This window comes from Lissotriton helveticus, chromosome 5_1 (genome assembly GCF_964261635.1).
Source record: "Lissotriton helveticus chromosome 5_1, aLisHel1.1, whole genome shotgun sequence".
NCBI lineage: Eukaryota > Metazoa > Chordata > Amphibia > Caudata > Salamandridae > Lissotriton > Lissotriton helveticus.
The window spans coordinates 908,001,267-908,029,098 of record NC_136065.1 but is presented as its reverse complement, the minus strand read 5'-3'; the positions used below and the strand labels follow the sequence as shown (position 1 = coordinate 908,029,098).

The 27,832-nt window shown below is 42.1% G+C and overlaps 1 protein-coding gene across 5 annotated transcripts in view; it reads left to right on the top strand.

The window, feature by feature from the left end:
- KCNMA1 (potassium calcium-activated channel subfamily M alpha 1) overlaps positions 1 to 27,832 on the top strand; it is a 1,543,535-nt gene that overhangs the window by 1,157,361 nt on the left and 358,342 nt on the right. Inside the window, exon 19 of one of the 5 annotated variants that reach the window (XM_078643366.1) lies at positions 18,722 to 18,898. The exons of the other annotated variants lie outside the window; for them this stretch is intronic. Within the exon in view, the coding sequence (XP_078499492.1) occupies positions 18,722 to 18,898 (177 nt within the window). The remainder of the gene's footprint in view (positions 1 to 18,721; positions 18,899 to 27,832) is intronic. 5 annotated transcript variants of the gene reach the window in all.

The following is a 27,832-nucleotide window of genomic DNA, read 5'->3' as shown; positions in this document are numbered from 1 at the left end:
TGGCGAAAAAAACAGTTCTTTTTCTACAGGCCTGCATGCTAACAATCACCTACAATAGGCATTCTAGAATATTCCTTTGTGTGATGACCTCTTCTGGGATCATTCACTCTATGGCCTCTTTGACAAGTTAGGCTCCATTTCATATGACACATTCACCGGAGACACAGAGGACTCATAAAAATCGACAAGGGACACCCCGCCATACAGAGGAAGTGCTTATTTCCACCCAGGAGTGGGAGAAACGCCATTGTCCCATAGTCAGAAGACATTGAATGGCTGGAAATGAAACAAAAAATTGTTGGAAAACAGAGAAAAGCAGAGTGCACATTGAGGCCTGCAACAATCAGAGAACAGAGTGGCTGAAGTTCACTGCCGCATTAAAAATGTCAGCTCCATGAAGGTGCACATTGTGCAGAACAGAGGCCTTGGCTGTATTTTATTTTGAGGAGCACTGGCACATCTCAGAAGAGTTCTCTGAGCTACTGGCCAAAGATGTCAATCATGCCCCCTCCCAGAACCAGCCTGCGAGGCGCATGTTTCATGCTGCAAACCCCTGTCCAAGCGAAGAATGCTGGCACACGGAGATGTTACATATCATGTGGGCATCCAGACGAGCACTCCTGCCTATTTTGGGCACAGTTACACGTTTCACACATATTCTTCTCTATTACTGCCCAGACAGACTCCTTTGATAGAGCATTTATTTAGAAGAGTACTGAAGTGCAAGGAGTAGGCAGGACACCCCCTCCCTGCTGCCTTCAGAACACACAGATGTAAGGGAATCCCAGCCTGTAAACATGAAGTCTTTCTTTTAGTGTTATTACAGCACCAATACTACTCTGGATACATTAGTCCTTCCTCTAATGAGTTACAGGCTCCTGGGGCTTCCCAGCAACAGACCATCTGTCGAGCTCCCTGGTTCTACACCCTTAATAGGCTTTGAGAGGAAGCAGCCTCAGCCTCAGTGTGCTGTACACATGTTGCTCCATGACACCCCCTCCATAAAAGACTCTTCCAATAGAAAAACCATGCAAAAAATGTAATCCCATTTTCAACATTTTAGTTTTGCAATTACCAAATAGTAAAGTAAAGTAAAGTCCACATTTGTAAAGCGCACAATCACCCGTAAGGGTCTCTAGGCGCTGGGGGCCGTCGGGAAGATTAAGCGAGCTATTGCCCAGAGTCGCATGGTGCTGGGCTAACCTGCCACCGGAGCCAGGGATCGAACCCTGATCCCCAGATTCCAGCGTCAGTCGCCCTGGCTGCGGCACCACACCTCTCCCAAATAGGCATCAAGTTGGGAAGCCTTCCATACTGGTGATATTTTGCTAACATGGAGGATGTAGGTGGAGAGGTGTGTAGTCCCACCCCCACCCAGAGCTTCCCAAACCGGGTCCTGTATTCGACTCCTTGCACGGTGCACTTATACTTTATCCTCAGCCTGTGCACAGTACCCACCTTCACAGCATTAGCTTACAGGGATCAGTGTGCCTAAGTACCAAGGCCTGTTACTAATCGATGCCACTACAGCCGAGAGTGGGAAAGAACCCACCCAAATATGTCCATTGAGGAGGATGTGAAAAGCCACACATTCTGTCGATTGTATGTGCAATTGTTATTTTTGTGATGTTCATGATAAACTGTGATGAGTAACTTTTCATTTATTTCAGCCCCCTTCCACTTCCTCCAATGTATTCATGGTGAAAGGAACCCAGCAAGGGGAGGTGGGAAATATACCCACTTTGTATCAGTTGCTGTGTTTTGTGAGATGTTATTGTGAGCTGCTGTGATGATTTATATTTTTTGGTTTATTCTTCCCCTCTTCGCTGCACTCTGGTAGTGATCTATTGTGAGTAACAGTGACTTCACCCCCTGTGATCCCCGTGGTGCGGGGAGCAGCAGAACCTGTACTCCCTGACAGGGGCATTTGGTGTTTTTCCTTTGGTTTCTTTATGTTGCATGTGGTAATAGTGATATCATACACATTCACACGTACACACCTGTCTCATCGCTAACGACTCACTGTCTATGACTTTCAAGAAAATACAGCAGACCATCTCCACTATTTTCAATCTGTTCCTCCTTTTAAGAAATTAAACGTTAGATGATGTGTTTCTTTTAAATAGCGTTGGGCTGGCCTCCGTTCTTTCGCCGTCCCTTGGTGTGCGGGTTACCAGAGCCCAGTCTGCCTGGCTTGTAGATTTGAGCACCAAGGGGAATGAATCTGGGAATTCTGACTCCCATGTGCTTTTATGGTGATTTTTAATCATCGAATAAAGAATTCTTGACTTGATTCTTGACTCCCGTGATTCCAAGGTGCCACCTATCCTTGCAGTAAGGTACTGCTCATCTTTAGGGGTCTTTCAGCTCATACATAGGGGTCTTTTAGCTCATCCTGAGTGGCCTTTCAGTTTCTTACAACAGTTTTCCTGTTTTTAATTCAATTTATAATTCATGTTTTGGTAAAGTTCACTTGCACTCTTGGTTCTCTTGGTGCTTAAATAACAGATGTTTATTGGTCCAACACTCAATGGTACTCTTTTTTATCAACATAGAAAGGATGAAAGGCTTAGTGAGCCTACAGGCTTTCTAACCTGTGACTATGAGATCAAACACAGGGTACTGAAGTGGATGCATTTGTCCCCTGAGACAACAAACTGTTGACCAGAACTACCAATGACCTTGTCTTTGAGCATTCTAAATAACATTGTCCCAGTGGGTTTGTGAAGCTGCAGTTTATGATGGAGGCACAACTGTCCATTTATAATAAGGTTACACTGAATGTTATTAGTCACAGTATGGACAGGTATGTAAATATACACACACACAAAAGTAAAAAAACTAAAATACAACAGTGTTGACAGACAAAAATGCCTTTATGCAATAAGAGAAAATCAGCACTTTCTTTGTGGTGCATATGTTTCATGAGTGGAAAATATATCTGCTCCTTAACACTGATAAATGGATAGTTCCTATATCCATTCTATCCATTTCACGTCCTGCCGTTAACCAAAGAATCCTAGGGGATTCTCTTAAAAAGCGCTGCAACCTGCATGAAGTCAAACTGATTCTCCAGCCTTCAAGGTTGCAAGAGAGCTCTCTAGCAATTACCAGCAGAAGCTTCTGGTTAGCAGTTACCATTCCTAGTCCAAGGTTCTTCTGTAGACCCCGACTGTGAACAGCCTTTTAACCGCGACTCGTACTCGACTTGTACTCAACCTTCCAGAAAGTCCCACAAGTCCTTGCTCTTGCAGAATGTGTAACTGTGTGGTATACTAATGCCCTTGCTTTCTTCTTTTTGAGGGATGCCTATCTTCTGGTAAGGGCCATGTACCTGCTGTTGAAGTCCTGACTCTGTCGCGATCGCATACAAAGATCTATGGTCCAGATGTACTAAGAACTGGTCGAAAAATACTGGTCACAATTTAAGACCAGTAGTTTTGTGTCCAGTGTAGTAATTAGCAAACCGACCAATGTACTAATAAGTCACCTTTAAAATTACAGATTCATTGTGGGTCGCAGTTTGACCCACCTCATGAATATTAATGAGGTAGGTCACAAATTGTGACACCCGAGAAACCGCAGCCATCACTGGGATGTTGGCCTGCTGAAGTCATCAGAGCACCATGTCTGTGACTGCTTTGAAATAAAGCAAATGTTTAATTGCGTCCTGTTTCATTTAAAATGAAAACAGGAAACATTAAAAAGAATAATGAAAAGTGTAAGTTTCATTTTTGAAGTTTAGATAGACGTCCATGGGGCCACTGCCTACCCTTAAAAAATAAAAATTGGCAACATTCGCAAATGAGAAAGGGTCTCTTTGGAACCCCTTCCTGATTGGGAATGGCTGGCTGCCTTCTTTGATGACATAGTAAAACATTTATTGTGACTGGAATTTGGTTTAAAAACATTAATACATACCAATCCAATTTGGTATTAGAAAGGGACGCCCTAAACATGCCCCTTCCAAATACCAAATCAGTATTTGGTTGCAAACCTAAATTTCAATTCTGTGACGTGTTACCAAATCACAATTTTGTTTTGTACATAAGAAAAGGCATTTTTATGGTCAAACATGGTCCAATTCTGCAAATCTGACCCTTTGCTACCAGAAAAAGGCTTTGTACATCTGACCCGATGACCCTAACCATGTGTATTCATTTTCTATAGTGCTACTGTGCCTCTGGAAGCACAAGTGCGCTTTAAAAATAACCAGCAAAACACAGTACAGGTGCTGTATCTGGAACCCAGGACCATCACAAGAGTGGAGTAGCCAGGATTATTTGTCCCAGGGCCTGACACTGTCCCTGCTAAATATTTATATATCACATGGGCAGGCTCTACCTGCTGTTTTGATATATTAATGATGGGGAATTGTATCTTTAGCCACCACTAGATGGTGCCAAATGTTAGAGTCACTTGGAAATTCATCCCCCACACTTCCTATTTTTAACATTTGCTCATCGTACCAGAAAAGCAGACGGAGCCCCGCATTGTGTATGCTCCCCTGGCCCCACAATGCACCTGACAGGCCTTAAGTGGGCCGGGTCTTACCGGGTCTGAGAACCAGCAGTTTTTTTAAGGGGGGCCTTGAAACAGGTCTCTATGGGGCTCTGTTTTGTGCCCTGGCACAGGCGTTCTGTTTTTCTCCGGACTGCAGTGATAGCAGGCCCATCCATGTGCGCTGCTCACACTGCTCACTTCTCACTAGTGGAGAAGTTACGGCATGACGTCATGCCAGGTGAGCGTTGTAGAGGGAAGGAAATCCTTTAAAGTCTTTTTCTCTCTGGATTTCCCTTCTTTTTCTTCGGGCGCACACTATGCTAAACACAGATTTTTAGTTTACGTGTTTTTAAGCCATGCCCTTAATTACATTGGCCACGCCCCATTGAGAGACACGCCAGTTTTTTTTATCCCACTTAAAGCCCTGCTATACCCTAAAGTTAATTACAAAAAAAAGAAAAGCAGAAGGAAAAACCGCATGCAAAAAAGAAGGTTCTGAAAATTGTGCCAGAGGTTTCAGGGCACCACATGCTTCCCTTGGGCTTGCATGTGTCTTCTTTCTGGGAGACCCGAGGGTAGTGCTGGAAACTTGGTAACCCCAACTATAGGAAAGGCCAGACAGAGCAAGTCACAAGAGGGAAGCGAGAGCTAAGCCCGCTATGTTAAAAGAATATCATGTTGTCTTAACCAGGTGTAACATTTGCTGCTGTATTTTTTAGACATTCAAAATAGTCTTGTGAGCAGAGCCCATTGTATACGAAGTTGAGGGGAAAGCCCCTTTCTTCACTTGTTTTTATGGCCAAAACTATTAAAGCAATTTTGATCGTCAAGTGTTCCTCGTGTCCTTCCTGCAACACCCACAATTAACTGGTTGTTCGTTTGTTTTATTGTAAGGTTGTTATGTTGTATTTGGGGCCCCTTTCACTCCCCGCCAGCGTCAACCTAATTGAAATGGTCCCCATTTCAATTCTTTGTGATATTCGCGTAGGGTTTAGTTGATGTTTTCCTTTCTTTTAATTTACTTTCTTTACTTCTGGCGAAGTGAAGAAATACATGTATTTTAACCACCCCAATCCTCAAGCCCTTCCCGAGTTGTATTTTTCTCGAACCAGTTGCAGTTTTATATTTAGCCACTAGGTGCCGCCACAGCACAACGTTTTAGATTTTTTGATGCTTAAGTCTTGTGAATATCTACTTCTGAGGGGAGGACACTGGATGTCTGGGTATGGAATGGGTGAACTGTACATGGACAACAGCAGAGGTGCGAGGGTTTTTGTTCACTCGCTGAGCGTTAATGTCGTTTCTAGGGCCCATTTCTATATTTGAGGTATTTCATTAGAACTCACCTTAGCATGTTGCTCCCAAAATAAACCCCATTGTCGGTTTCCAGGTAAAGTAGCAGTTTTACCAAACTGCTGGGCCCTTTACACTTGTTTGCACAGTAGACAACATTGTTGAGTTGTTATTGCTGCAGCCATTGGTCGATTCACTAATTCCTCTGTGAGGGCGAGTGGCTGGGTTATCAGTTCCTATGTGAAATCTCTAAATGCGTTTTTTTTTGTATTTGTGTGTGCGCGTGTGTGGTTTATTTACCGATCTAATCTAGAACAACAAATCAAGTTCCCAGTGGGGTGTCGTAGCGCTACAGCCCATGTCCATCTGTAGCTTTGGCCAGTAGGTATCTCAAGCATATACCCCCCTCTCCCCCCCCAAAAATAATATACGCACTTTTTCTGGGTTGTAAAATTGTATTTTAGGGATGCTTAACAGCTGTTTGAATCAAAAATCCCCGGCCCTCTGCTGATTGCGATTATTGTGATGCCCTCGGAGGGAAGGCAGGCCCGTGTGTCGTCACAGAGTGCCCTGATGACAAGAAGCAGTATGTGTGGTGCTCCATCTTCACTAATCATTGTCGCGTCTCTGACGTCATTCATTGTTCTTACTAACCCTACCTGGATTTAGTGTCTCTCCCTTTACTTGTCCCTCTGAGTGCGTCACCCTCTTGTGTAAGGAATGAACCGCATGCCCGCTCCTGTTTCTGTTGAGATCTATGTATATAGTTTCACCCCAAAAAAATGAAATGACTGTTCGGTTTTGTGATTGTCTTTCATGAAATGTTTTACTAAAGTCTTGCCATGTAATGCCAAATAATGAATTCTGTTGAAGGAAGTTGTATTAATTTGTTTTGCATGTTTAAAAAAAAAATGTGAACGAAAAACGCCTGTCCGTGCATGAAATGAGGTCACAGTTCACGGAATAAACAGTCCCTGTTGCAGGGGTTGGGGATAAATTGGTGGGTTCTTCGCTACACATTGTTCCTTGATTCCCAGCCACTTAGAAGGACACATAGGCCCATTTCACTTCATTGACTTCCAGCAAGTGCTGTTGAAAGTGCCGCCTATCCCAACATATGCCTGTCAGGAGAGAGCGGGTGCGGCCTAAAATACATGCTTGAACAATGCCCATGTGCCCGGGGTAGCATAAAACCAGGGACTGTTGTTTGCAGAATTTGAAAACATAAAGGTTCTTCTGACACAAGTTTTACAGCAGTCTTTGGATGGGACCAATTTAGGAAAAATAACATTAAAATTACATTTTTGGGGTGATATGGTACGTGTGAGAGGACTGGTGTAATAATTGGAAACCCTCTATTTCCCGGCCACCATTTTAAATAGACCCATTACAGGGACAGCCGCGGACGCTGCAGGTAAGAGTGGTGGGGCCAGGTATGGGGGAATTTCAAGGGACGAACACAAGGGAAAATTAAGTAAATAAATAAATAATTTTCCCTTGTGGTCGTCTCTCGAATTCCCCAACAACCTGGTCCCAACACTCTTACTTGTAGCGGCAGAGGCAGCGGCTGGGCAGGGATGAGCACATATCGCTAGCTGGTTCGATGCCAGAGCCCCTTGACATGAGTAGGAGCACGCAAAGTGAAAAAGTGTTTTGGTTGACCTTCTCAATGTTCTATGTAAAATTTCAGAACGTGGTGAGGCTGCCAGGGTATACGACTTACCACCTAGGTGTGAAAATCCTGTCATTTCTATCCATTCTGGTTGCACATAGCCTTTTTTACACCAGTAAAATGATTCTGCTTAAGATATACTTTGCAGAATGCAGCTTGGCTGTCATTCAGAGGTTGGCGGTAATGGAGCATCTGCCAAGAATTTGGGTATGTCACGTGCCTGCCACCTCTCACTTCCCCACGTCATTTAGAGTTAGGTAACTGCTGTTCCTGAGGGTGGAGCCCCAATGGTCTCGACTATCAGAACATCTCTTAGCAGCCCACACGGATGTATGACGTTACAACGCATACTTTTACAACGCCTACCTTTACATTGCAAGTTTTACAACGCATACCATTACAATGCATAGTGCTTTTGGGCGCTGGATAGTGAATAGTTTAATTTACTATTCCAACTCCAGTCCCCGTGGATAGTAGGGTAGGTGTTGGATAGTACATTAAACCTATTCCCTATCCTAGAGCGCCCCCCAGCGCAATGCGTTGTAATGGTTTGCGTTGTAAAAGTTGCGTCGTAATGGTAGTGCGTTGTAAAAGTTTCGTTGTAAAGGCTGTTCACCGCCCACACTGCCAAATGATGTGGCTTTTGGCATTCCCCCACTTCAGATGCCATGTCAGCCCTTTCTTTTCTTTCTGCGGCCAACATTCACTTTGGGAGTTTGAAAAAAAAGATATGACTGGTTCATCATGTCACCATGCCACCTTAGCATGGTAGAGTGACTGAAGGTTTTTAGCTCTGGAGTTAGCACAGACCTTTGGCTTTAGTAAAATTATATAAATAAAATACTTATGTATTGGGGCTTTCAGCCAGCCTTCCTCCATTGGCCAGTTGTTCTGTCATTTTCATTTTTCTTCCGCCCCTTACAGCATAGAAAGTGAGGCTATGGGTCAGCCCACAGCTAATTTCCCTGTGGGTGAGTGATTACATTCTGCTGTTTCACAAGGAGCACATCCACACACAAACGACCCCATTACGATGCCAGTTGGACGAGCATCCAACCCGCATTGTGTCGGAAACGGGACTGCCTGACAAGGAGTCGGCGATCGCACTTCCCAAATTAGGCTGTGACCGCCTTCTTGACAGTCAGAATGTGTATCTTTCCTATTGTGGCTTGTGCTGAGAGCAGCAGCACAAGCCGCAATGGAAAATATACACTTTTTAAACATCCATGCACCATGTTGTGCCGGCCACACAATACATGTATGTTTTGGGGGGCACCACAGGTGGCCCGCAGGCCTCATAGCGGATGCTGCGTGGGGACGGGGGCCCTGCTAGTGCCCCCCACATTCTGTTTCTGATAGCTTTTCTATGGCGGTTGGACAGCCATAGAAAGGCTGTAGGAAATATGCATTGTAATCCTCATGGCAGTGCCTGAGCAGGCACCGCCTCCATTTTGGGGATTGTGATCCACACTCCGCCCTGATGGGCTGCTTGAGCCTGTCAGAGTGGATTCCCTCGCAAGGCATCGGTCGGACTGCCGCTATCATAATATGGCCGTTGGACTGATGCCTCAGATGTTGGGCGGAACGTCACAGACGAGCTGTCGGATGGCCTTCCCACGACAACTTAATGGGGCCCAAAGTTGTTTCCTTTAGTGCCATTGACTGCTCGGCCACTTTGGGCTTTTTTGAAACCCCCCGAAAATGTAGCTTTTAGCCTATGTTTTAAAAAAAATATTAATTAGTGAGAGCTCCGGGCTTCCCCTATGATAAAGTTTTCCAAAATCCTTGACATTACAAAATAATCAATGACTAAGCTTAAAAGCTGGAAGTTAGCAGCTCCGTTAATGGCTTTTTCAATGCAATGCTTGCTCTTTTCACGTCAGCTAGAGCATTTAGCAAAAAAGAGCCAGTTTCCTAAAAAATGTTTAACAAGCTGGCTGTGGCCCAACCAATTGCTGGCCTGCCTGCCAAACATTAGCTAAGGCCCCTTGTATTCTTGCCCTGCACAGCGACCTAGTGAAGAGAAAAGGCTTTGAAATTGGGAACGTTGCAGAGTAAAATTCTGCAAATATTTTCTATTGTGCACAGAAAAGCTTTACAAAAGGGAAATTTGCATAGAAATATTTAGTAAATGTTTTCAAGGTTGAAGGGGTACAAACCGATCGGCCAAAACTACAGTCCCATGTCATGGCCCTGAGGTTTACGATTACAAAACTACAGTCCCATGTCATGGCCCTGAGGTTTACGATTACTCACATACATGGAAAGGACAGTCCCTTGTAGAATCATCTAAATGCTTCTCATTGCTGTATGAAATAAACCAAAGCCCAGTAAGATTTAACATGAAATAGTGTCTATTCGATTAAGCCCACTGTACAGCCGAATTTGGCTTTTAGAGGATAAACCTATTCAGCTCAGAAATATATGAAAATCTAATCAAAACTCATCTGGCAACCCTGTTAGTGGAGACACTCTAGCACGATTAAGGCCTAAGCAGTAGGTCATAGGCATTTGCACATGACCCCTATGGCTTAGTAGATCAAGTTTTCAATGTAACTATAATATGCAAATAAATCTCCATTCAGAAGCACCGTCGATAAATTTACCACATACAGAACTCATTGGGGGAGTAGATTTTGTTGTCTGATGATAGGGGGCCTCCAGGAGACAGTGTGCCACCCAGGTGAAAGAGCATGGGGACAGGCCTTCATATATATTCACTTCTTTTATAAAGGGACACACAGTTACAAATGCCATCTGGTGAATTAACTCCAGCTCAAGGCACGGCCATGCAGGACTAGACAGCAAGTCGGCAACCAAAGGACCATTTTAATGGAGTAGCCTGTCTACCAAACTCTAAATGTTATGTAGGACTCCCACCTTGTTGTTATTGGTTAGATCCACTTTAACCCGTTGGCTGCGTCGAACGTTCAGCTCCAGTGCTGAACGTTCGAAAAACGGGTGGGGCAGCGTCGGCCAACGGACGTGCGCAACACTACCAAGCTAGTGCACGCGACGACCGTTGGCCAACGGCAGCAGCCAACGGTTTAAACAGAGCTTATGTTTAAAGATTTGTGAAAGGTTGTCTGCTTTCCATCTTTATCAACATCATATTTTTGGAAAGTTACTGACGCATTATTGCTGTATTTGAGGTCTATGGTTAAAGGAATGGCTGAGCAACCTGAGCATTTTGTACTTCGGGATAGCGGTCAAATTTACTGGTTGGATTAGCGGGGGAATCCTTGAGGAACCAAAGACTGCTGCTAAACACTGTGTCATGAACAACCAAGCAGGACCAAAATGCAATCCACAATCTGAACAGACCCTGCTATGTGCACGCTGCATGTTTCTCTCCTGGGGTTGCCTGATGCTGGCTGGAACCCCAGAGAGCCCCCTTCTGAAGGATATTAATAAGGTTGATACTTAAGGAATGGGGCTTGCTGCTGAGGCTGCCACTCAGTCATCTCTGCTAGTGCCTGGTATTCTCACGTCTCATAACCTTGCCATCACCTGAAATTTACTGATACCCAATTGTCCACATAATCACTTGACCCATGTGAAAGAATCTACATCTGTCCACTATATAGGAGTATTTCACTTCATTAAGAAAAAACAAAATCAATGCATAGAAAACAACGGAGAGTTAACATCCTGCCCTCAAACATTGTTGGTTGACGAGGATTTTTATGTTTCATGTCCAGCTATCAAGCTTTAAGTTTTAAAGGTTGATAGTGGTGAGTCAGCTCCCGTTTGTACAATCCTCGCTTGTTCATTTCAAGCCATCAGCCATATTGGTCCGACATAATGCTCAATACAGGGCCTTAAGTGCAACAATCAGTTTCCAGTTGATGCCTTCAATGCGCGCTCAGTTCAATGAGTCCCTGGAAACAAATTCAACAACTATCAATTCAATTCCTCACTCAATCACTCTTATACATATGGTGACTGCGGCTCCTTGGGGGTCTGTTTCCTCTAAGACTTTTGCCTCATGTTGGGTTGAGAAGTCAGATTCCAATGGCCACTGCTTTCATAATTAATCATGACACTGAATATAAGCTTCTGGCTTTTAGTCTGTTGATCAGTTTTAAGATTAAGTAATAATCACTATTTCAGTGGAAGTGAATTAAAACCACAAAACAGCTAAATGTATTCTTCGCTCAATAGAAAAAAATATTCACAGCCACATTTTAAGTGTTTCATTAGAACAGAGTAGTAAAACTGTCACAGGGAATTCTGGTAATCAATGGCCACATAATTTCCATGAGTTGTGCTAGAACCCAATTTCCAATTTTTTCTAGTAGGAATGGGGAATAGCATGGTGGAATTTATCTACGTAATATCTGGAAGAATTTGTGCAGTCAAAAGGACAGTGATTGAAGCCAGTTTGCACATAATTCATAATATGAAATTGGGTAAAATACAATTTGTGACCAATTTCAACATTATTGAGTCATTTGGAATAAAGCCATCATCGTTGATCTTAAATACTCTTAAATTGACTTCAGATAGAAAACAAAAGTCTGATGAAAAAATAGAGTGGAATAAAGAGTCAAGACCATACGCTCAAGCAGTGGAGCTAAGCCAAGTAAATAATGGATTTACAAAATTAGAGACACATGGTTCTACCAAACGGTGCTATTAATTAATAATATCTGTCTACAACCTGGACCAGAATGCGGCCGGTCAATGGTTACCGAGTGGTAGGAAGGTGGCTGGTAGAAATTCTACATGTGTACACAAAGAATAAACATATTTTGTATTTTTCTGAAGGCCAGCACTTTCTCTTTGAGCAAAATGTAGGAAGTCCACTCCAAAGAGCTGGACTACAGTCTAGAGATGCCTCGTAAACACATACATCCAAGCTACGCAGAATATCAATCCTTGATTAACTGTAATGTAATCACAAAAATCCTTATTTGCTTGGAAGTTGGGGTCTTATTTAGAGTCGGGTTGGAATCCGTTCAGGTTGCATTCAGGTCAGTGGCACTCCAAACACAGCAGATGGACCATCTGCCAAACCCTAAATAACCACCTTAGTTTTAAAGAAGCGTTCTCCCTCAAAATCAGTATCAATGATTCTACATTATCATTGGCAACCAATACAATGAACCGATGGCAGCAGAAAGATGGAGTATTTGTATGATGGTTGTCGGCCACATCATAATAGTGTACAGTCACAACACTGTTCTGTGACCACAAATCTGCTGCTGGGCATAGGGGTTGGGCTCAAAGAGTAATATCTGAGTCTCCTCGTGATTATCAATGGTGTGGGATGAAGCAATGACATTTCGTGTTCTTGGCTATGATTCCAGGAATGAAGACTTGCTCAATGGAGAGGACCTCTGCCCCTGGTATTTGTCGTGCAGGATACCTGGCAGTGAGACATCTTACTTTGGCCATTGTGGAGGTCTCTGCCTTCAGCTGTGATTCCTTGTTAGCCAGCAGCAAAGGCAAATGATCCCAGTCAGACCAGTTAATCTTTTAAAAAAACTTTAAAAAAAATTAATGGAAGTATTAAAGACAAGAAAATTGGTAACCATAGCAATACAATATCAATAGTAAATAATAACAATTAGAGTACAAAATAATGAAATCGTTCAGAGTATAAACGAGAGCAATATTAGTCGGTAAATATATAACAAGTATGTTTTATTTTATGAAAAGTAAAAGGGGGAAGAAGAAAGAGAAAAATAGAAAGAAAAATATGGTATCTATACAGGTGAGTGAGCAGACCAGTTCATCTTTGCAAATTAGTTCTACTTGCATAACGCTGGATTAGGGATGGAGTACCCATGGGTCTATTTATGTCTGCGGTGGAACACTCACATTATGTATGCGGCATTGCACCTCTGTGCAGATGGAGCAATGCTGATAAATCACTAAAAAGATGCAGTGGCTTTCAGAAAAGCTGTTTACAAATCATATTCGAGATATAATTTAGACCCTAGCAAAGGCCAGCTTTTTCTGCCCCATAAATTCCTCTTTTATCCCATTTGCACAGCCGAAACAGTTAAATAAAGACTGACATAATTTTAATGCTCATCAATTGAAATCTGGACTGAGCTTCACACCAGAAAGTGCAGCAGGGCAATTTACACTGTTGAGTAAACTCTGGCCTAACCTGGCTAAGGATTATGTTGGACCAATATGTATGGCGGCTTGATGATGAACCCTGTCACCATGTAGTGCCCAGCTCGATGCTTGCTGCTCTTTGCAGATGTCTCTCATGCTGATTTTGGAGAACTCCCCTAAAGGTTTCTGTTCCTGACAAGCTTCACAGTCTCCTGTTGAGGGGACCCTGACATGTGCCATAATGAAATCTGATTCATGCATCCAATGTTATAACATTTTGGAAAAAGTGTCCAATGCACTGAGAGGTCTGAGACTTATATGATATTCGTTATCTAGCCACTCCTTAAAGAGTTGTCTGTTCAGAAAGGAGACAAATGAATCAAGGGAATTTGGATCTACCCATTCCCAAACAAGCCCATCAAAAATATGATTTCAGTATCTCTTAACGATTAAAATATACCTGTATTAAAGTTTGGTCGAGTTTTGTACAAGCAAGAGGGTATTTGACAATAAAGTTCTCACCACAGCCAAAGAGTAGGGGTAGAGAACAGACATTTTCTCTAATTGACTTTCAGGAAGTTTCCTTTATGCTGCAAACCTCCCAGAAGGAAGTGCTCTTATATGGTTGTGCTACCCTTAGATTCCTAGTTTAATGCAGAGAAGACAACCATTTCACTTAGGGTCAATTATTTTCATTTTCACTTTCTAGAAAAACAATTTTTCGACACACTGAAAATAATGTGTTCGTTTTTTGACATTATTCTAACATCCTGCTCCTTCCACTTCTACCTCATAGGTAAATTAAAACACCACACATTGCACCAGGAATACCATGGGTTCACTTCCTCCCACCTACCTCTGGCCTCACTGGTGTTGATTACCTGTGTGTTTTACCCTCTACAGGATTAGAAAAAGTGACCCAGCAGCACCCGTTGAATTCCCACTCAGACATTTTATATAATGTAACATAGGTATTTTTTATTTCACAATACATTTTATTTTCGGACCTTGAGTCATGGACACCCTGTACTGAGGTTTCCTGACTTTGAGGTGTTAGTTTAGCTTCTTGGACATTTTTTAGAGCTTCTCTTGTTTGGTGAAGTCATGGTCCGGTGATCCTCATTTTAAACAATGTCCGACAGGGATTTTCATTCATAAACAACAGAGCTCGAGCGGGAAGCAAGTGTCCAGTATCAAGTACTGTGCAGAGATTGGCTAGTGGTATCAGTGGGAAGGGATCCACTCTTCTAATGGATCACTCTCATCTCAACTGTTATGAAGAAGATATTCAGTTTACTTTTGTGATAGTTGTTCCAAATGGAGAGAGACCTCGAGGATATGCAATTGTATCTCCATTACTAGCTGATTTGGTTTTTCCGTGCAAGGTCAGGTCTTTGGTATCAAAGGGGCTGCCAATGAAGTGCCTACAGATTGCCAGGTCACTGCAAGGTTAATCAAAGCAGAACAAACTACCTCTAGACAAGTTGCTAGCATATTATCTTGAAAGAAACACAATTCCTGTGGAAATTATTTTCTTTCAAAACATTTTCTGAAGTTGAAATGCAAAATGGAGCATAAAGTAAGTGGAAGAGAATTCAACAATCTGGAAGGTGAAACAGAGGCTTGATGGCGTCTTCTACAGGTAAATCTTTGCCTAGGGATAGATTAAGGAAACATTCATATAGCGAGTCTGATTGGAGAGCCGCAGCAGTAGATACAGTAATTAAATTCCATGTTGCTGCATCAATAAAGGCTCACATAACTGCAAAAGATATATGGAATAGATTATGTCAGAAGTGCAGAATTTCCATATTTTATTGACAACTTAACTTGCCCTAGAAAAGAAATCAAACAACTATTGAACAATTCTTTGATTCATTCTCTTTCGTGTGAATCCAGTAGTCTTCATATATGTCCCTAAATGTAGTTGAACCGCCATATGAACATCGGGCAGTTTGTGTCTATCCATAACTGGAAGACTAATCAATCAAATATTTTACACTTCAAATGGTCTTCTCCAGCCTTCGGATCATCTTGAAAACCAGCTTTCACGTGAAGTTCTCAGTTAACCAACCTAGACTATTTTTGCTTTTCTCCCAGATGCTACTGTCACTAAGGTTCAGCCCTGGCTACCAAGCTGATGGAGTTTACTGTTTATGCAGGTAATCTGGGATTCAACCCTTGCTCTCTTAGAAGCTACGTTTTACTGGATTCTAACCAGGCCTTAGATTTCCCCCCTCAATCTCTGTCATAGTGGACCATCATTAATGTATAGGCTTTTAGGCTTCCTTCTGCTTCACAGTTCGTATATGGCCACAGACTCATGGTTTCTTGAAATGATGCTATCTCACATGATAAGCTCAAAGAAAACACAACGTCTATGTCGAGATGGACTGCAACCTTTTGCCACTTCCATGGGGTTTTTCGTTTGGTCCTTCTATTTTCGATGGCAAACTGCTGGCATCCCCTGAGGCAAAGAGCTTGCGGTCGAAAGTCACAATATTCTGTATAGCAGCCTTCTCAACCAGCAACCATCTTTCTGCTCGTGAAATCTATCTCAAACTGAAGTCATCCTTATGCTCATGAAATCGTTCCAGCAGGTTCTCCAAGGCGCGGCTCGGAAATAGATAAAGCATAGAGGTGCTCCTGTTCCTTATGAATATCTTTGAATCTTTTCAGTACTGGGAGACCTGTGGGTAGTAAGGCACTTTACAGCTGAACGTTTCCCTTTCTGCAATCCCCTTTGCAAAAGTAAATAATGAGAAAACAGTGTCTACAGACTTCAACCCCCATATTAGGCGAGCTCATAACCACCTAGGCTTCCTCTACGCCTACATTAACAAGACCGTCTTTTATTTGTGCTACTAGCATAAAGTGCATTTGTAAAGCACACCTTCACCCAAGGGTATCTTGCCACTGAATAACAGATGTGTATTGTTACACAACTCAATGGTACTCCTTTTATTGACCGTAGAAGGATGAAAGGCTGAGTGGACTCAGTGGGATTTGAACCTGTGACTACGAGGACAAACACAGGCCCCTATAGTGGATGCATTAGTTTACTAAGCCACAAGACCCAGGGCAGGATGGGAGGTGTCATGGGTGATACTTATCGGTCAAAGCGCCTCCGTGAATTCTCATTTCGAAAATGTTCCATACAGTGATGCACAGGTTGACTTACAGAATAGTGCACTGACTGATCCCAAAAGTCCCATTCTGCATCAAACATTGACTAGGGACATAATCTTCAGCTTTCCCCAGAAGGTTCAGTTTCCTTCTCTTAAAACCCACAGCAGAATTCTAGAATCCTGGTTTGTTGAGAACGTATTTGATTGAAGTATTTAAAGATAGACTAACGTAAGGTTTCCAATAAAAAGTAAGGTGTTTGTGGCATTTCTTTCTGTTAGAAACAAAATTCACCCTTACTTTATTGTTATATATTTTTGTTTGTTATTTAATCAAACCTGCCCTTGGATCTAGGACAAGTTATTTATCAGTAAATGGGTTTTCCCCATGTCTAACCTCTGGCATCGAATAAGTCACCTGTTCCTGCAGTTATGGAGCGAGACACTCAGTAGGATCCATATATTTGGTTTAGCCATGTCCACCATCTTTCTGTCGCTCTAAGCCTGAATTTAATGCTTGCTCCACCACCCAGTCTTCTGCGACCCTTGGCTATGAATCCTAGTCGATTGCATACGTGTGAGAATTTGAAGGAGCCTGGTATAAGAGAGTGAGTTAAAATGACTCACAACTGTAAAGTGTGTACTACAAGCCTAATTACCTTCCTCTCAACTTGACCCAGCTCCTGCTTTGTGGATATACCTGAAATAGTCTACCTTTGTTACTCAAATGTATGGAAGCATTGAGGAGTAGAGCAACAAATGTGCCGGTTGGGTTGGTATTTGGAGTAAAGCAATACACAATGTTTCTAGTCCTTTCGTGAACCTTCAAAAATGTGATCTGATGACATAGGGCATTGGGAATCGGGCCACCATTTTGGAGCTTCAACTGTGCGGGTGGAATGTCCTTAACTCTAACAGTACTTAAACCAGTTCATATGCTAACCTCAGCCTCCCTATTGGCTGACCCGTATGGTAAGACAAAATATGTATTTAGTGCATTTTTTTGCAGTTTTACATAGTGCGTACAAACCTCAATGCATAGTGAACATGAGAACCAATCAGGACTTATAGTTCTAAATACAGGCTGAATTGCAAACTAAGATAACCAGGAAAAGAAACTGACATTTTTCCTCAATTATTCAAAAGCAGGATGTATTTATAATTATTTACAAATGTATGCACTTGGAAATATTCCCTGAGGCAAATAAACAGAAAAAGGAAAGGTAGAGACAAGGGTATTAAGAGTAAGTCAAAAGTAGGCCTGCACGAAACTTAAATCATTGAAAAAGATGAATTTTACAGAACTCTTGAATTTCTTCCAGTCTCCTGCTGGTATCTCGCCGTTTTAACGCATAATATGTCCTCACGTGATTACAATGAAGCAAGATGTCAGCAAACCAACTTTGGCACTTATAGTGTAATTTTGTGTACACAACATTTTCATGGAATTTCAAAATTTTTCTCCCCAAAAAATCACTATATTTCACACACGCCTACCCAAAAGTTGAGAATAGTCCTATAAGCTAGAAGACGAGAAGTTTAGGTGGCATTTACACAAGTCCATTGTACGCGTGTAAATGCTAGGGTAGCACAATCACGTGGTGCCTTCCATCAGCGCATGACATAGTTACAGCTCATACCTATATCTTGAGGAGAATTCAAATATTCAGCAAGGGAAAGGTCCCTAGCCCAAGACTACTTGCATACCCTCTCAATTTAACTTAAATTGAAGGCTGATGCTAGTATCATGTCTCAAGATTGGAAATTGTTTGGGACTACGCGCACACCTCGGACAGCTTCTCTTCTGCATGGACACACTTCCAAGTTGTTGGCATTAACCTCATTGCACTGATTTCATCCTTTCTATTGTCATGTTTCTTTTCGCCCCCCTCCCCCCTCCCCTGGGTTGATACCGTTGACTTGCGCCAAAGCTTGTCTTACAAATTGCTAGTGAAACATATACAGAACGATATACCTTCCTGCTGCCTTGTGATGATTGAAACCTTGCCATTAACCTGCTGCTTTTCCTCTCCTCCCATCCAACACATGGTTTTAGCCAAGATGTCCGTCTACAAGAGAATGAGGCTGGCATGTTGCTTTGATTGCGGACGCTCTGATCCCGACTGCTCGTGCATGTCAGGCAGTGTTCATAGTAACATGGACACCCTCGAACGAGCCTTCCCACTTTCTTCTGTCTCTGTTAATAATGATTGCTCCACCAGTGTACGTGCCTGTAAGTTTCAACACCAACACATGCTGTTCCATGTCTGTGGCGTCTGTGAGGTCATCACCGTCTTGTGTCGTAACATTGTAGTCCTTCAATATTTTTACTTTATTCTTTTTTTTATATTGGGCTGAAGCTTTTTTGTTCAGTTCTGAAAGTAAACAATAAGATATTTTATCATTTTTTTATTTAGTCGCTTTTATCTTTGTATCGATAGAACGTTTATTTGCGCTGTTTGTTGCTTCTTAGAATGTGGGTCCATGCCGCAGCATGCGGGACCCCAGAGAGTGCAGTACAGTAATGTATGGTGTGTACTTTTCATACCTATGAAAATGATGCTTAGCCAGTGTAAGAGATGGCTCATGATAAAACAAGTTTGTAACGCATAAATGCTATACGCGTCTCTGAATGCTGGAATATGGCTGAACTGCGCATGCGCATCAAGCTCTCCTGAACAGGATGGCCACAATTATGATCAATGCTGGGCAACTAAAGCATGTCACGGTGTTCTAAGATACTTTTCTTCATGTTGGTTTACTAGAAGTGTTTGTGTTTTTTACTCCCATGAAGAGGCTGCCATTTTTTAATAAGTACCACAAGCCATAGATAAGTACTTTCTAACTCAGACCCAGGAGTAGACCTCCAACCAGCCACCATGCTATGGACGAGATGTTTTTCTGGCTTGTGGAACCCTTGTGTTATAGACGTCATTTAACCAAACTGTTACTGGAACTGGAGGTTACATCAGATATCTTTTCACACCGATTACATCACAAGTTTGATCAACTGCCCCAGCCTTGGCCCTCAACATCCTCCTGTTTTCAACTAATAAGGAAAGGGCTGGAGGAGAAAATACAGAAATTAACAGAACTTTTAGAGCCCTGTTTATTTTCTGTTTTTGGTGCTTAGTCCATGACCTCTGGGACAAGGTGACCAAGGGAAGTCTAGATGCACCAAAGGGCAAGCCGGGAAGACCAGCTGCTACTGCATTAACCCTAATTGATGTACATGCCTCGTGCCCAAGCTGTCATTGAGTAAGAAAGAAACAGAACGTATCTTTCATATCAGATTTTCTTTCCCATTAACCCTCTTCCCTGCGCCGCGACTTCTGCAGCGGCGCGGGTGGGTCTAGGGGGTGTGCGTGGTGCTACGGTACTTATGACCGCTCCACGCCGTCATGAGTCACGGGCGGCGTGTGCTCATTACGGCATGGAGCCGCCATGACCCCGCCTACTCATTAATTCACCCGCACAGGCCGCATGGGCGGAGCGGCAGCGGCATGACGGCTCCACGCCATTATGAGCACACACCACCCGTGACTCATGACGGCGTAGAGCCGTCATGAGCACCCAAAGGGTTAAAACATATAGAATGCAATATAGAAACATTTCCGCAAATTGAAGCGCTTGGGCAGAAGCTGCAGTTTTTGACAGTTCAATCAGTGATGTAGAACTTTTCAGCTATGAAAATCTAGGCAATGAGGAGTTTTTTGGTATATGTCAGCAATTCTGAACCACAGTTCACGGACCAGTATCCATTATCATGAACCCATTCTGCATCACACATGGAAAGAGGGGAAAAATGAGGAGAAATGAATATATTTCTCCTCATTATGCCTCAAGTGGGAAGGCGTAGCATTTTGAAGCATTCCCAGGTATTCCAGTAGTGGTAAATCTGGGAATGTGCCCAAATCCATGGGTGGATGAGAGGGAACACCCATGCTCCACCTCCCTGGGACACAGTAACGCAACGCAGTCTGTGCTGCATTGCGTTACTCTAGATATATCAAGCCACGCAGGTGGGCTTGTGTGGCTTGATAAATCTTCCTTAGTAGTTGCATGGCCTTTGCGCCCCATTGTATGGAACAAGGTTACTGCAACTGCATGATTTAATGCCCCGAAGAAACTATGACCCTGACGCACAGGGAGAGTCCTCCATCCGTGTCAGGTCATTGTTGGTTTCCCTGCCTGAGACTGCCATGCCTTACATTGTAGGCCTGAACAGGGAAATACAACGATGGGCGTGTTGCCATAAATAGCGTTTGATGGCCGTCACTACGTGGCCACCGTGAATAGGCAAACAGTTCAGGTGTTTACTTCAGTGGAACTTACTGCGACTCCACCAGTGTAAAATTGGCATTTCCCTTACCTCTAGAAGAGGTGGCGGAACAGCAAGCTAGTGGAGTGGGAGTTCCGCTGGTTTACGGCGTATCTTCTGCTCAGCCAAACTCGAAATGATGCGCTGATTTACTACAGTCCGAGTCATTTAGTGGCCTTGTATCAGAATCAGTAAGGGGGGGGGGGTGTTGGCCCACTTACAGCCAGTGTTGACTGGAATATATTGCTTTTACTCTCTTCTTATTCTACAGGCGATCAAAAAAGGTGTTTTTGTTTTTGCTGGTCTGCTTCCTATTGGCACTGACCATTTGTATTCCGTATTAATAGTGTAATAAAGTAAACAATACATGTTAAGTTCAGATTCAGTCAGCAATGTTAATCATCTGGACCATTGAATATAGATGCCCTCCAGACACTAAACCCACTGCTAAGGACACCCCCCCCAGCCTCCTGCCGTGTGATTGCGTTAAAAAATCAAAGAAACTTTGCATTTGGGTTTCTCAATTTTCACTAAAGAATTTTCAATTTAAGTCGTTCCAGGCAAAATGTAAGAATAATGCCATGATCTAAAGACAATGGCACTCTAAATATGACTTTTTAAAATCAAATACTGACAGCCATTACTAAAGCTCCATTGCTTCTAAAGCATGGTGTATGCAGCACCCTCAGAAGTAGCATATAAGACCAGTCGAGTAGGTGATTGTTCTGAGCTTTCAACATATCTTTATGTCCTTAGCCCAAAAGTAGTTGTTATTAAGAAAAAGAGGAGGTATTTATTGGACACCAACTTAATATTTTAGTTAGATAAGTATTTAATAATTTCTTTTTGTGGAAAACCAAAAAAAACAGTTCTCAAATATCTCTATAATAGAGTGGATAAAAAACTAAATATATACAATGTGCATTCGGACCAATGAAATGGTAGACATTAGAAAGGGAGATCCTGAACAGGCAAACTTTGTCTCCATTATCCCTGGAAGCTTTACAATATGCAGAAAAGCGATGATGGACAGAAGTCTGTTGTACTCAAATCAAAAATATTCTGTTGTGTGGGACTTTGGATGGATAGGTTTTTATAGTACTTCTTGTACTTCTAGGTTTTTAGAGTTCATCTTATCAGGCGGCCGTGTTAGAAGATTTTTAAATACTTATCAGCTGTCAATTTATGAGATTTTTCAATTTGCAAGTACTACTACGCTTTTCTAATAGGTTTTAAGACCAAGTGCTCTTCTGTTGGATGCTGGTTGATTGGTATTTCCAAGAAAAAAAGATTCAAGCTATATTTATGTATTTATTTGTAAAAGCGGAAAAATACTGTAAATTGTGCTTTTTGTTAAAGTCTCTCCATGCTGCCTTTCATGAATTCCAAGCAAAAACTGAGCAGATAGACAGATAGGGAATTACAAAACAGGATCAGATTTCCTTAAATACAGGCATAAGTTAACATATATTTGTATTATAAAGCTAATATGCACCTATGGGTGTAGTGTTATGTTATATCTGGCTGTTGAATTTTCTAAAATCCAACAGGCTTCCACGTATGAATGCACATCTAAAAGTTAAATAAATGTGGAAATATACCATTTTACTACTCCATTTATAGAAACACAAAATAAATATGGATAAATACCATTAAGAGGAACAAAAAATGAATATGGATAAATACAAACGGAAATGTAAAAAAAAAAAAATACTATAAAACCAGGAGCCCTAATTATATAGCACTTCATAACCCCTCTTGAGGTTGCGAAATACTCTGATTGTTTTTAGTTTCCAGAAAGACCTTCAGACTCCATGATGTTGTTTTTATTTTGGCCAATTTGAGACATTTTGGGTGAGGTGAGTGGTATGTATGATATGTCACAAGCACAGTGCACCTAGTGTCACTGTGCATAAGCATGTATGTATAGTTGCAGTGGTCCGCCCATGGAACTCCACTCAAGTTGAAATGTAACTTAGCGGAGCACAAGCAGCTGTGTTGCTTTACATTTCTTTACAAAGCCATGTAAGGCGGTGCAAATTTCAAATTGCATGGCTTTGAAAATAGTATTGAAGCCCCTGTGTTGTCTTCACGTCACCTTGTGTGATGCAAGGACAACGCAAGGCTCCATTAATCCGGGCCTTATTTCATACAAACACTGCTAATTGGTCAATGTCAGTGGCGGCTCCTCCGCTAAGGCACAGGAGCATTGCCTCACTGCTTTTAAGCAGTGTCACTAAAGGAAAAATAAAATGTTAATAACTCTAAGTTATTATCATTTTATTTTTTCCTTGTTGCAGCAGCTTTGCGGGTGGGGTCGGGGCAGAGGCACAGCTAGAGCCAAATTTCGGGGGGGGGCTAAGAAAAAATTTCCGGGGGGGCTGACACCTTTAATCAGTAGGCAGAGTGGAGCTGCAGGGGCTCTTAGAAGGGGTGAAACAACTGCAAGGCCTAATTAACATTCAAATGGTCTTTTAAAGACCTGTGAAAAGTTTGGGTGCGGCTCTGTGTGTGCCCGGGATCTGTCTCATCCCGGGCTGCCACACACGACGGGGGGGGGCTGAAGCCTGGTGAGTCCAATGGGTGTTGCGCGCCTGGGTCGGGCTGCTGTGCTGATAGAGCAGGGAGGAAGGAGTGGTTTGCACTCCCTAAAATCTTGATAAATATTTGTCCGGCCCTCTGAAACGGCCAAACATTTATGCACACTTTGCATGTTCTCCATGCAGGCTGCATTACAGCCTGCATGGAGAACATGCCCAGCCTCCCATCCTCTGGCTAGATGCCGATCCAATGTGCTCAAACCAATCACAACGCTGCATTGCAGCATTATGATTGCAAACAAGAGGCTGGGAGCAGAGTACATCCTGCTTTCTGGGGAAGAGGACCGAGAGGAGGCAGTGGCGACAGCGTGCGGCAGTGGCAAACAGGTGTGTCTTTTTTTTATTTAATTCCCTCCTCCCCCAGCCCCTGTGACCCGCCCCCTCCCCCACCTCCTTCAAATACTAGCCGCCACTGGGCAGTGTGCGTGCCAGTGTTCCACATGTCACATTTCAGAATTGGTAATGACTTCTTAGCACAAGAAACACGTTTAGGAAATACATTTTGGATGATTTAAGGGTATACATAGGAACCTTCCCTCCTAAGTCCCTTTGACAAGTTCTTCAACAGCCACAACGTGGAGGGAATCTAGTTGCAGTAACATCCTAAAAATATCCTTAAAAATATAAAATCATCATCATACATTACTACTCACCTCATCACACGTAGACCTAACCATGCACACAGAAACAATCTATGGAAGGACTGATACAGATGTTCAAAAAATGAGGATCAGACCCAGCACAATAATTAAACCCAGCAAAACAATATTGTGAGAGCACGCTAAGTACGACAGCATTGTAAGATCAGTCTAATGGCAGAATTCATGCAACACAAATCTCTCAAACACATCACACCAATTGCAAGCTTTTCATTAATGCTCTTTACTTCTTATGTTTCTGGCGACTGTCCTTCAGCTGATAACTTCCCACTTCTGGTATATTTTCAGTCTAACCCACCTTGATGGACAAATTGTTCACTGGATCATCGTCTCTCACCTCTTCCTATCTGAGATCCATCAAGCCATCCTGTCGGGCTCTAGAACCAAAGTTTATCTTGCCCGGCGCCGCTCTACTGCACATCAGACCGATAGATGCTGGCGCTGTCACAAAACCTTTACTGACCTATCACTCTCTTTTTACGTCATTCTATCGTTCATGTTTGATTAACTCAACGTGGGTACATTACGTTTTATCAAATAGTCTCAGTTTCCTACTTTAGTCGTTCTTCTGTTTCTTCATCACCGTTGACTCCTCAAGATGTCTCCTTCCAGCCAAAAGCAACCTCATTCGTGCTTTCATTCATAGGGTGTCTCATCCTTCCGTCACTTACCCGGCCCTCTGGTACCCGCTGCTACCTTTCCTTCCTCTCACACGATCAAGGATTCAGACGTTTCCTATTTCATTACTTGAGCTGATGCCACAGCTTCTCCTTTGGAATTCTTTACTTCTTTCCTCTCATTGGATCTACTCAGTCGTTATTGGTTCCTTATCTTTATGTTCTGCTTAATGATTCTCTCTGTTAAGGAATTGTTCCTCAATTATTTATTTTTGCTATTAAGATGGCTATCTTTTCATTCAAGTCATTTCTGAGCAAATCTCTTCCCTCTAGATCCATGTTTACTTACCACCCTGTCCCTTTAAACCACTTGAAGGAAGTGTTCTTCTCCTCCTGATCGGTTTCGTAAATGCTCGTATTCCATTATCTACTCTTTAAATGCTCGTATTCACTTTTCCACTCTCCTTCACATCTTTGAGCCTCATTTAAAATATTTTGATGCACAGCAGCGCAGCAAGCCTTCCTGCTGTGCGTCAAAATAAAAGTCCAGGAATGCTCCATATTTACAAGATATGACGCTTTCCAGTCCTTCTTGGCTGCACAGGAACCAAACAGCAGCCACGCACCAACGCAGACACCCTTGCGTCATTTAGCGAGGGTGCCTTTGCTGAGGGGTGATTGTTTTGGTGCAGGAATGGACACCTTCTGGCACAAAAACAATCATTAAAGGCACTTTCCGCTTTCTATGCATGCACATAAAGCAGTGTCGTAACGAAACTTGAGGGGGCCCACCTGCACACCCCTCCGACCACACTCAGGAGCTCTGCTGACAGGGTACTGGGCTGAAGGAGCCCCCTGGAGCTCAGGGCCGCCCGCACCGCGGGGTCTGTGGGGGCCTTTGTTACGCCCTTGATATAAAGAAGAAAAACAAGGAGAAATACAATTATTTCTCCTCGTTGTGCCTCTTTACCCCTCCCTGGGAAGGCGTAGGATTCTGACGCATTCCCAGGTTTACAAAATGTTGTATATCTGGGAATGCGTCAAGTTCCATGGATGTTGCTTGGTAACACCCACAGCAACATACATGGAACGCCCCTTTCACGCAGAGTTATGTGTGAAAGGGAAACAAATTTACAAGGCCATGAAAAGTTACACAGGATGACTTTTTGTGGTCTTTTGAATATGGGGATGCTCATTGTGCTGCCGGTGCGTCTATAAAACTGCAATGGTCTCATAACTAAGCCCTCCAACTACAAACTCCAACCTTGCAGAGCAGAGTAATCAGATTCTTTATGACCTACTCACCATCAATCCTGTGCGTTATTTCAGTTAAGGACATTTTCATTTTCTACTTCTGTTCTGCTTCATTATTACTGCTCTGCACTGTTTCCAAATGGATTCCAAGCATGTCAGGAGCTTTAATGGGGCCCAGATCAACAACTTCAGGAGCCTCCTCATTGGGCGGGGACCTTTTTATAACTTCCCAAAAATATGTCCAGCAGGTTAAGAGACAACAAGGCAGATCCAGCATCTGGCACAATTTAGTGACTTTAGCAGTGATAGTTGTCTTGTCAGTAATATATGACACATGCCTGTATCATATAAATAAACACTACTGCAGATGCAGAGGGCCCAGCAAAAGAGCCCATGCTGGGGAATAATGCCCTCTTTGTTCCCCACTTCTGACAGCCCTGATTGATACTAAGCTGATCCCGTGCATGGATCACTGACATCGAGGAGCAAAATATCGACCTGCCAAAATATCGTGGAGAAAATATAGAATGACAGAATATTGAATTCCTACCTACAAACAGGTAAGTACAAAAATATCAAATCCAAAATATCGTTGTAAATGATATAGTTTGTTAAAATATCGAATTTTTTAAATTTCTTAAAAGTAATGTAAAATGTATTAAATAATAAATATAATTAACCAAAACATACTTAAAAATACTTAAATAACCTTAAAATGAATAATGAATTAATGTAAGTTAAAAAAAACATGCATTTTTATTTTTTAATACATATTTATATTGACTTAATATTAATAAAACATATTCAATATTTATAGCGTACAATAGCGGGAGGGTAAAATGTACTATTCCCACTCTAGTGAGTGCAACAGTAGGGAAAGCGTTGGATAAAGGGAGGGTAAAAATTACTATTCCCACTCCAGTGAGGGTAACAGTAGGGAAAGCGTTGGATAGCGTAGGGGTAAAAATGACTATTCCCACTCCAGAGAGTGCAACAGTAGGGAAAGCGTTGGATGGCGTAGGGGTAAAAATTACTATTCCCACTCCAGCGGGTGCAACAGTAGGGAAAGTGTTGGATAGCTTGGGGGTAAAAATTACTATTCCCACCCAGAGAGTGCAACAGTAGGGAAAGCGTTGGATAGCGTAGGGGTAAAAATTATTATTCCCACTCCAGTGAGTGCAACAGTAGGGAAAGCGTTGGATAGCATAGGAGTAAAAATTACTATTCCCACTCCAGTGAGTGCAACAGTAGGGAAAGTAATGATTTAATATTTAAATAAAAATAAATTAATTATCAAAACCAATAAAAAATTAATTAAAATGAATTACCAATTACAACATATGTAATAATTAATTCATTATAAATACTAATAAATATTATTTGTTAAAAATTAATTACCTATTAATATTTAATTAACAACCAATTAATTTTCAATACCAGAAATGTCATAAGTAATAAATAATTACCAATTAACAATTAATTAACAGTAAATTTATTATCAATACACAAAAATAATTTTCAAAATTACTTAATTACAATTAAATTACTTCCCACCCATTCCCCTTTAACCCCACAACCCTCTCGGAATAATAAATAATACAATTAAAATTATTATCAATTATTAAAATGTAATTACCAATTAATACAAATGAATTACCAATTCATAATTAATGAACAATAAATTAATTATCAATACCAATAAATAAAAATAAATAT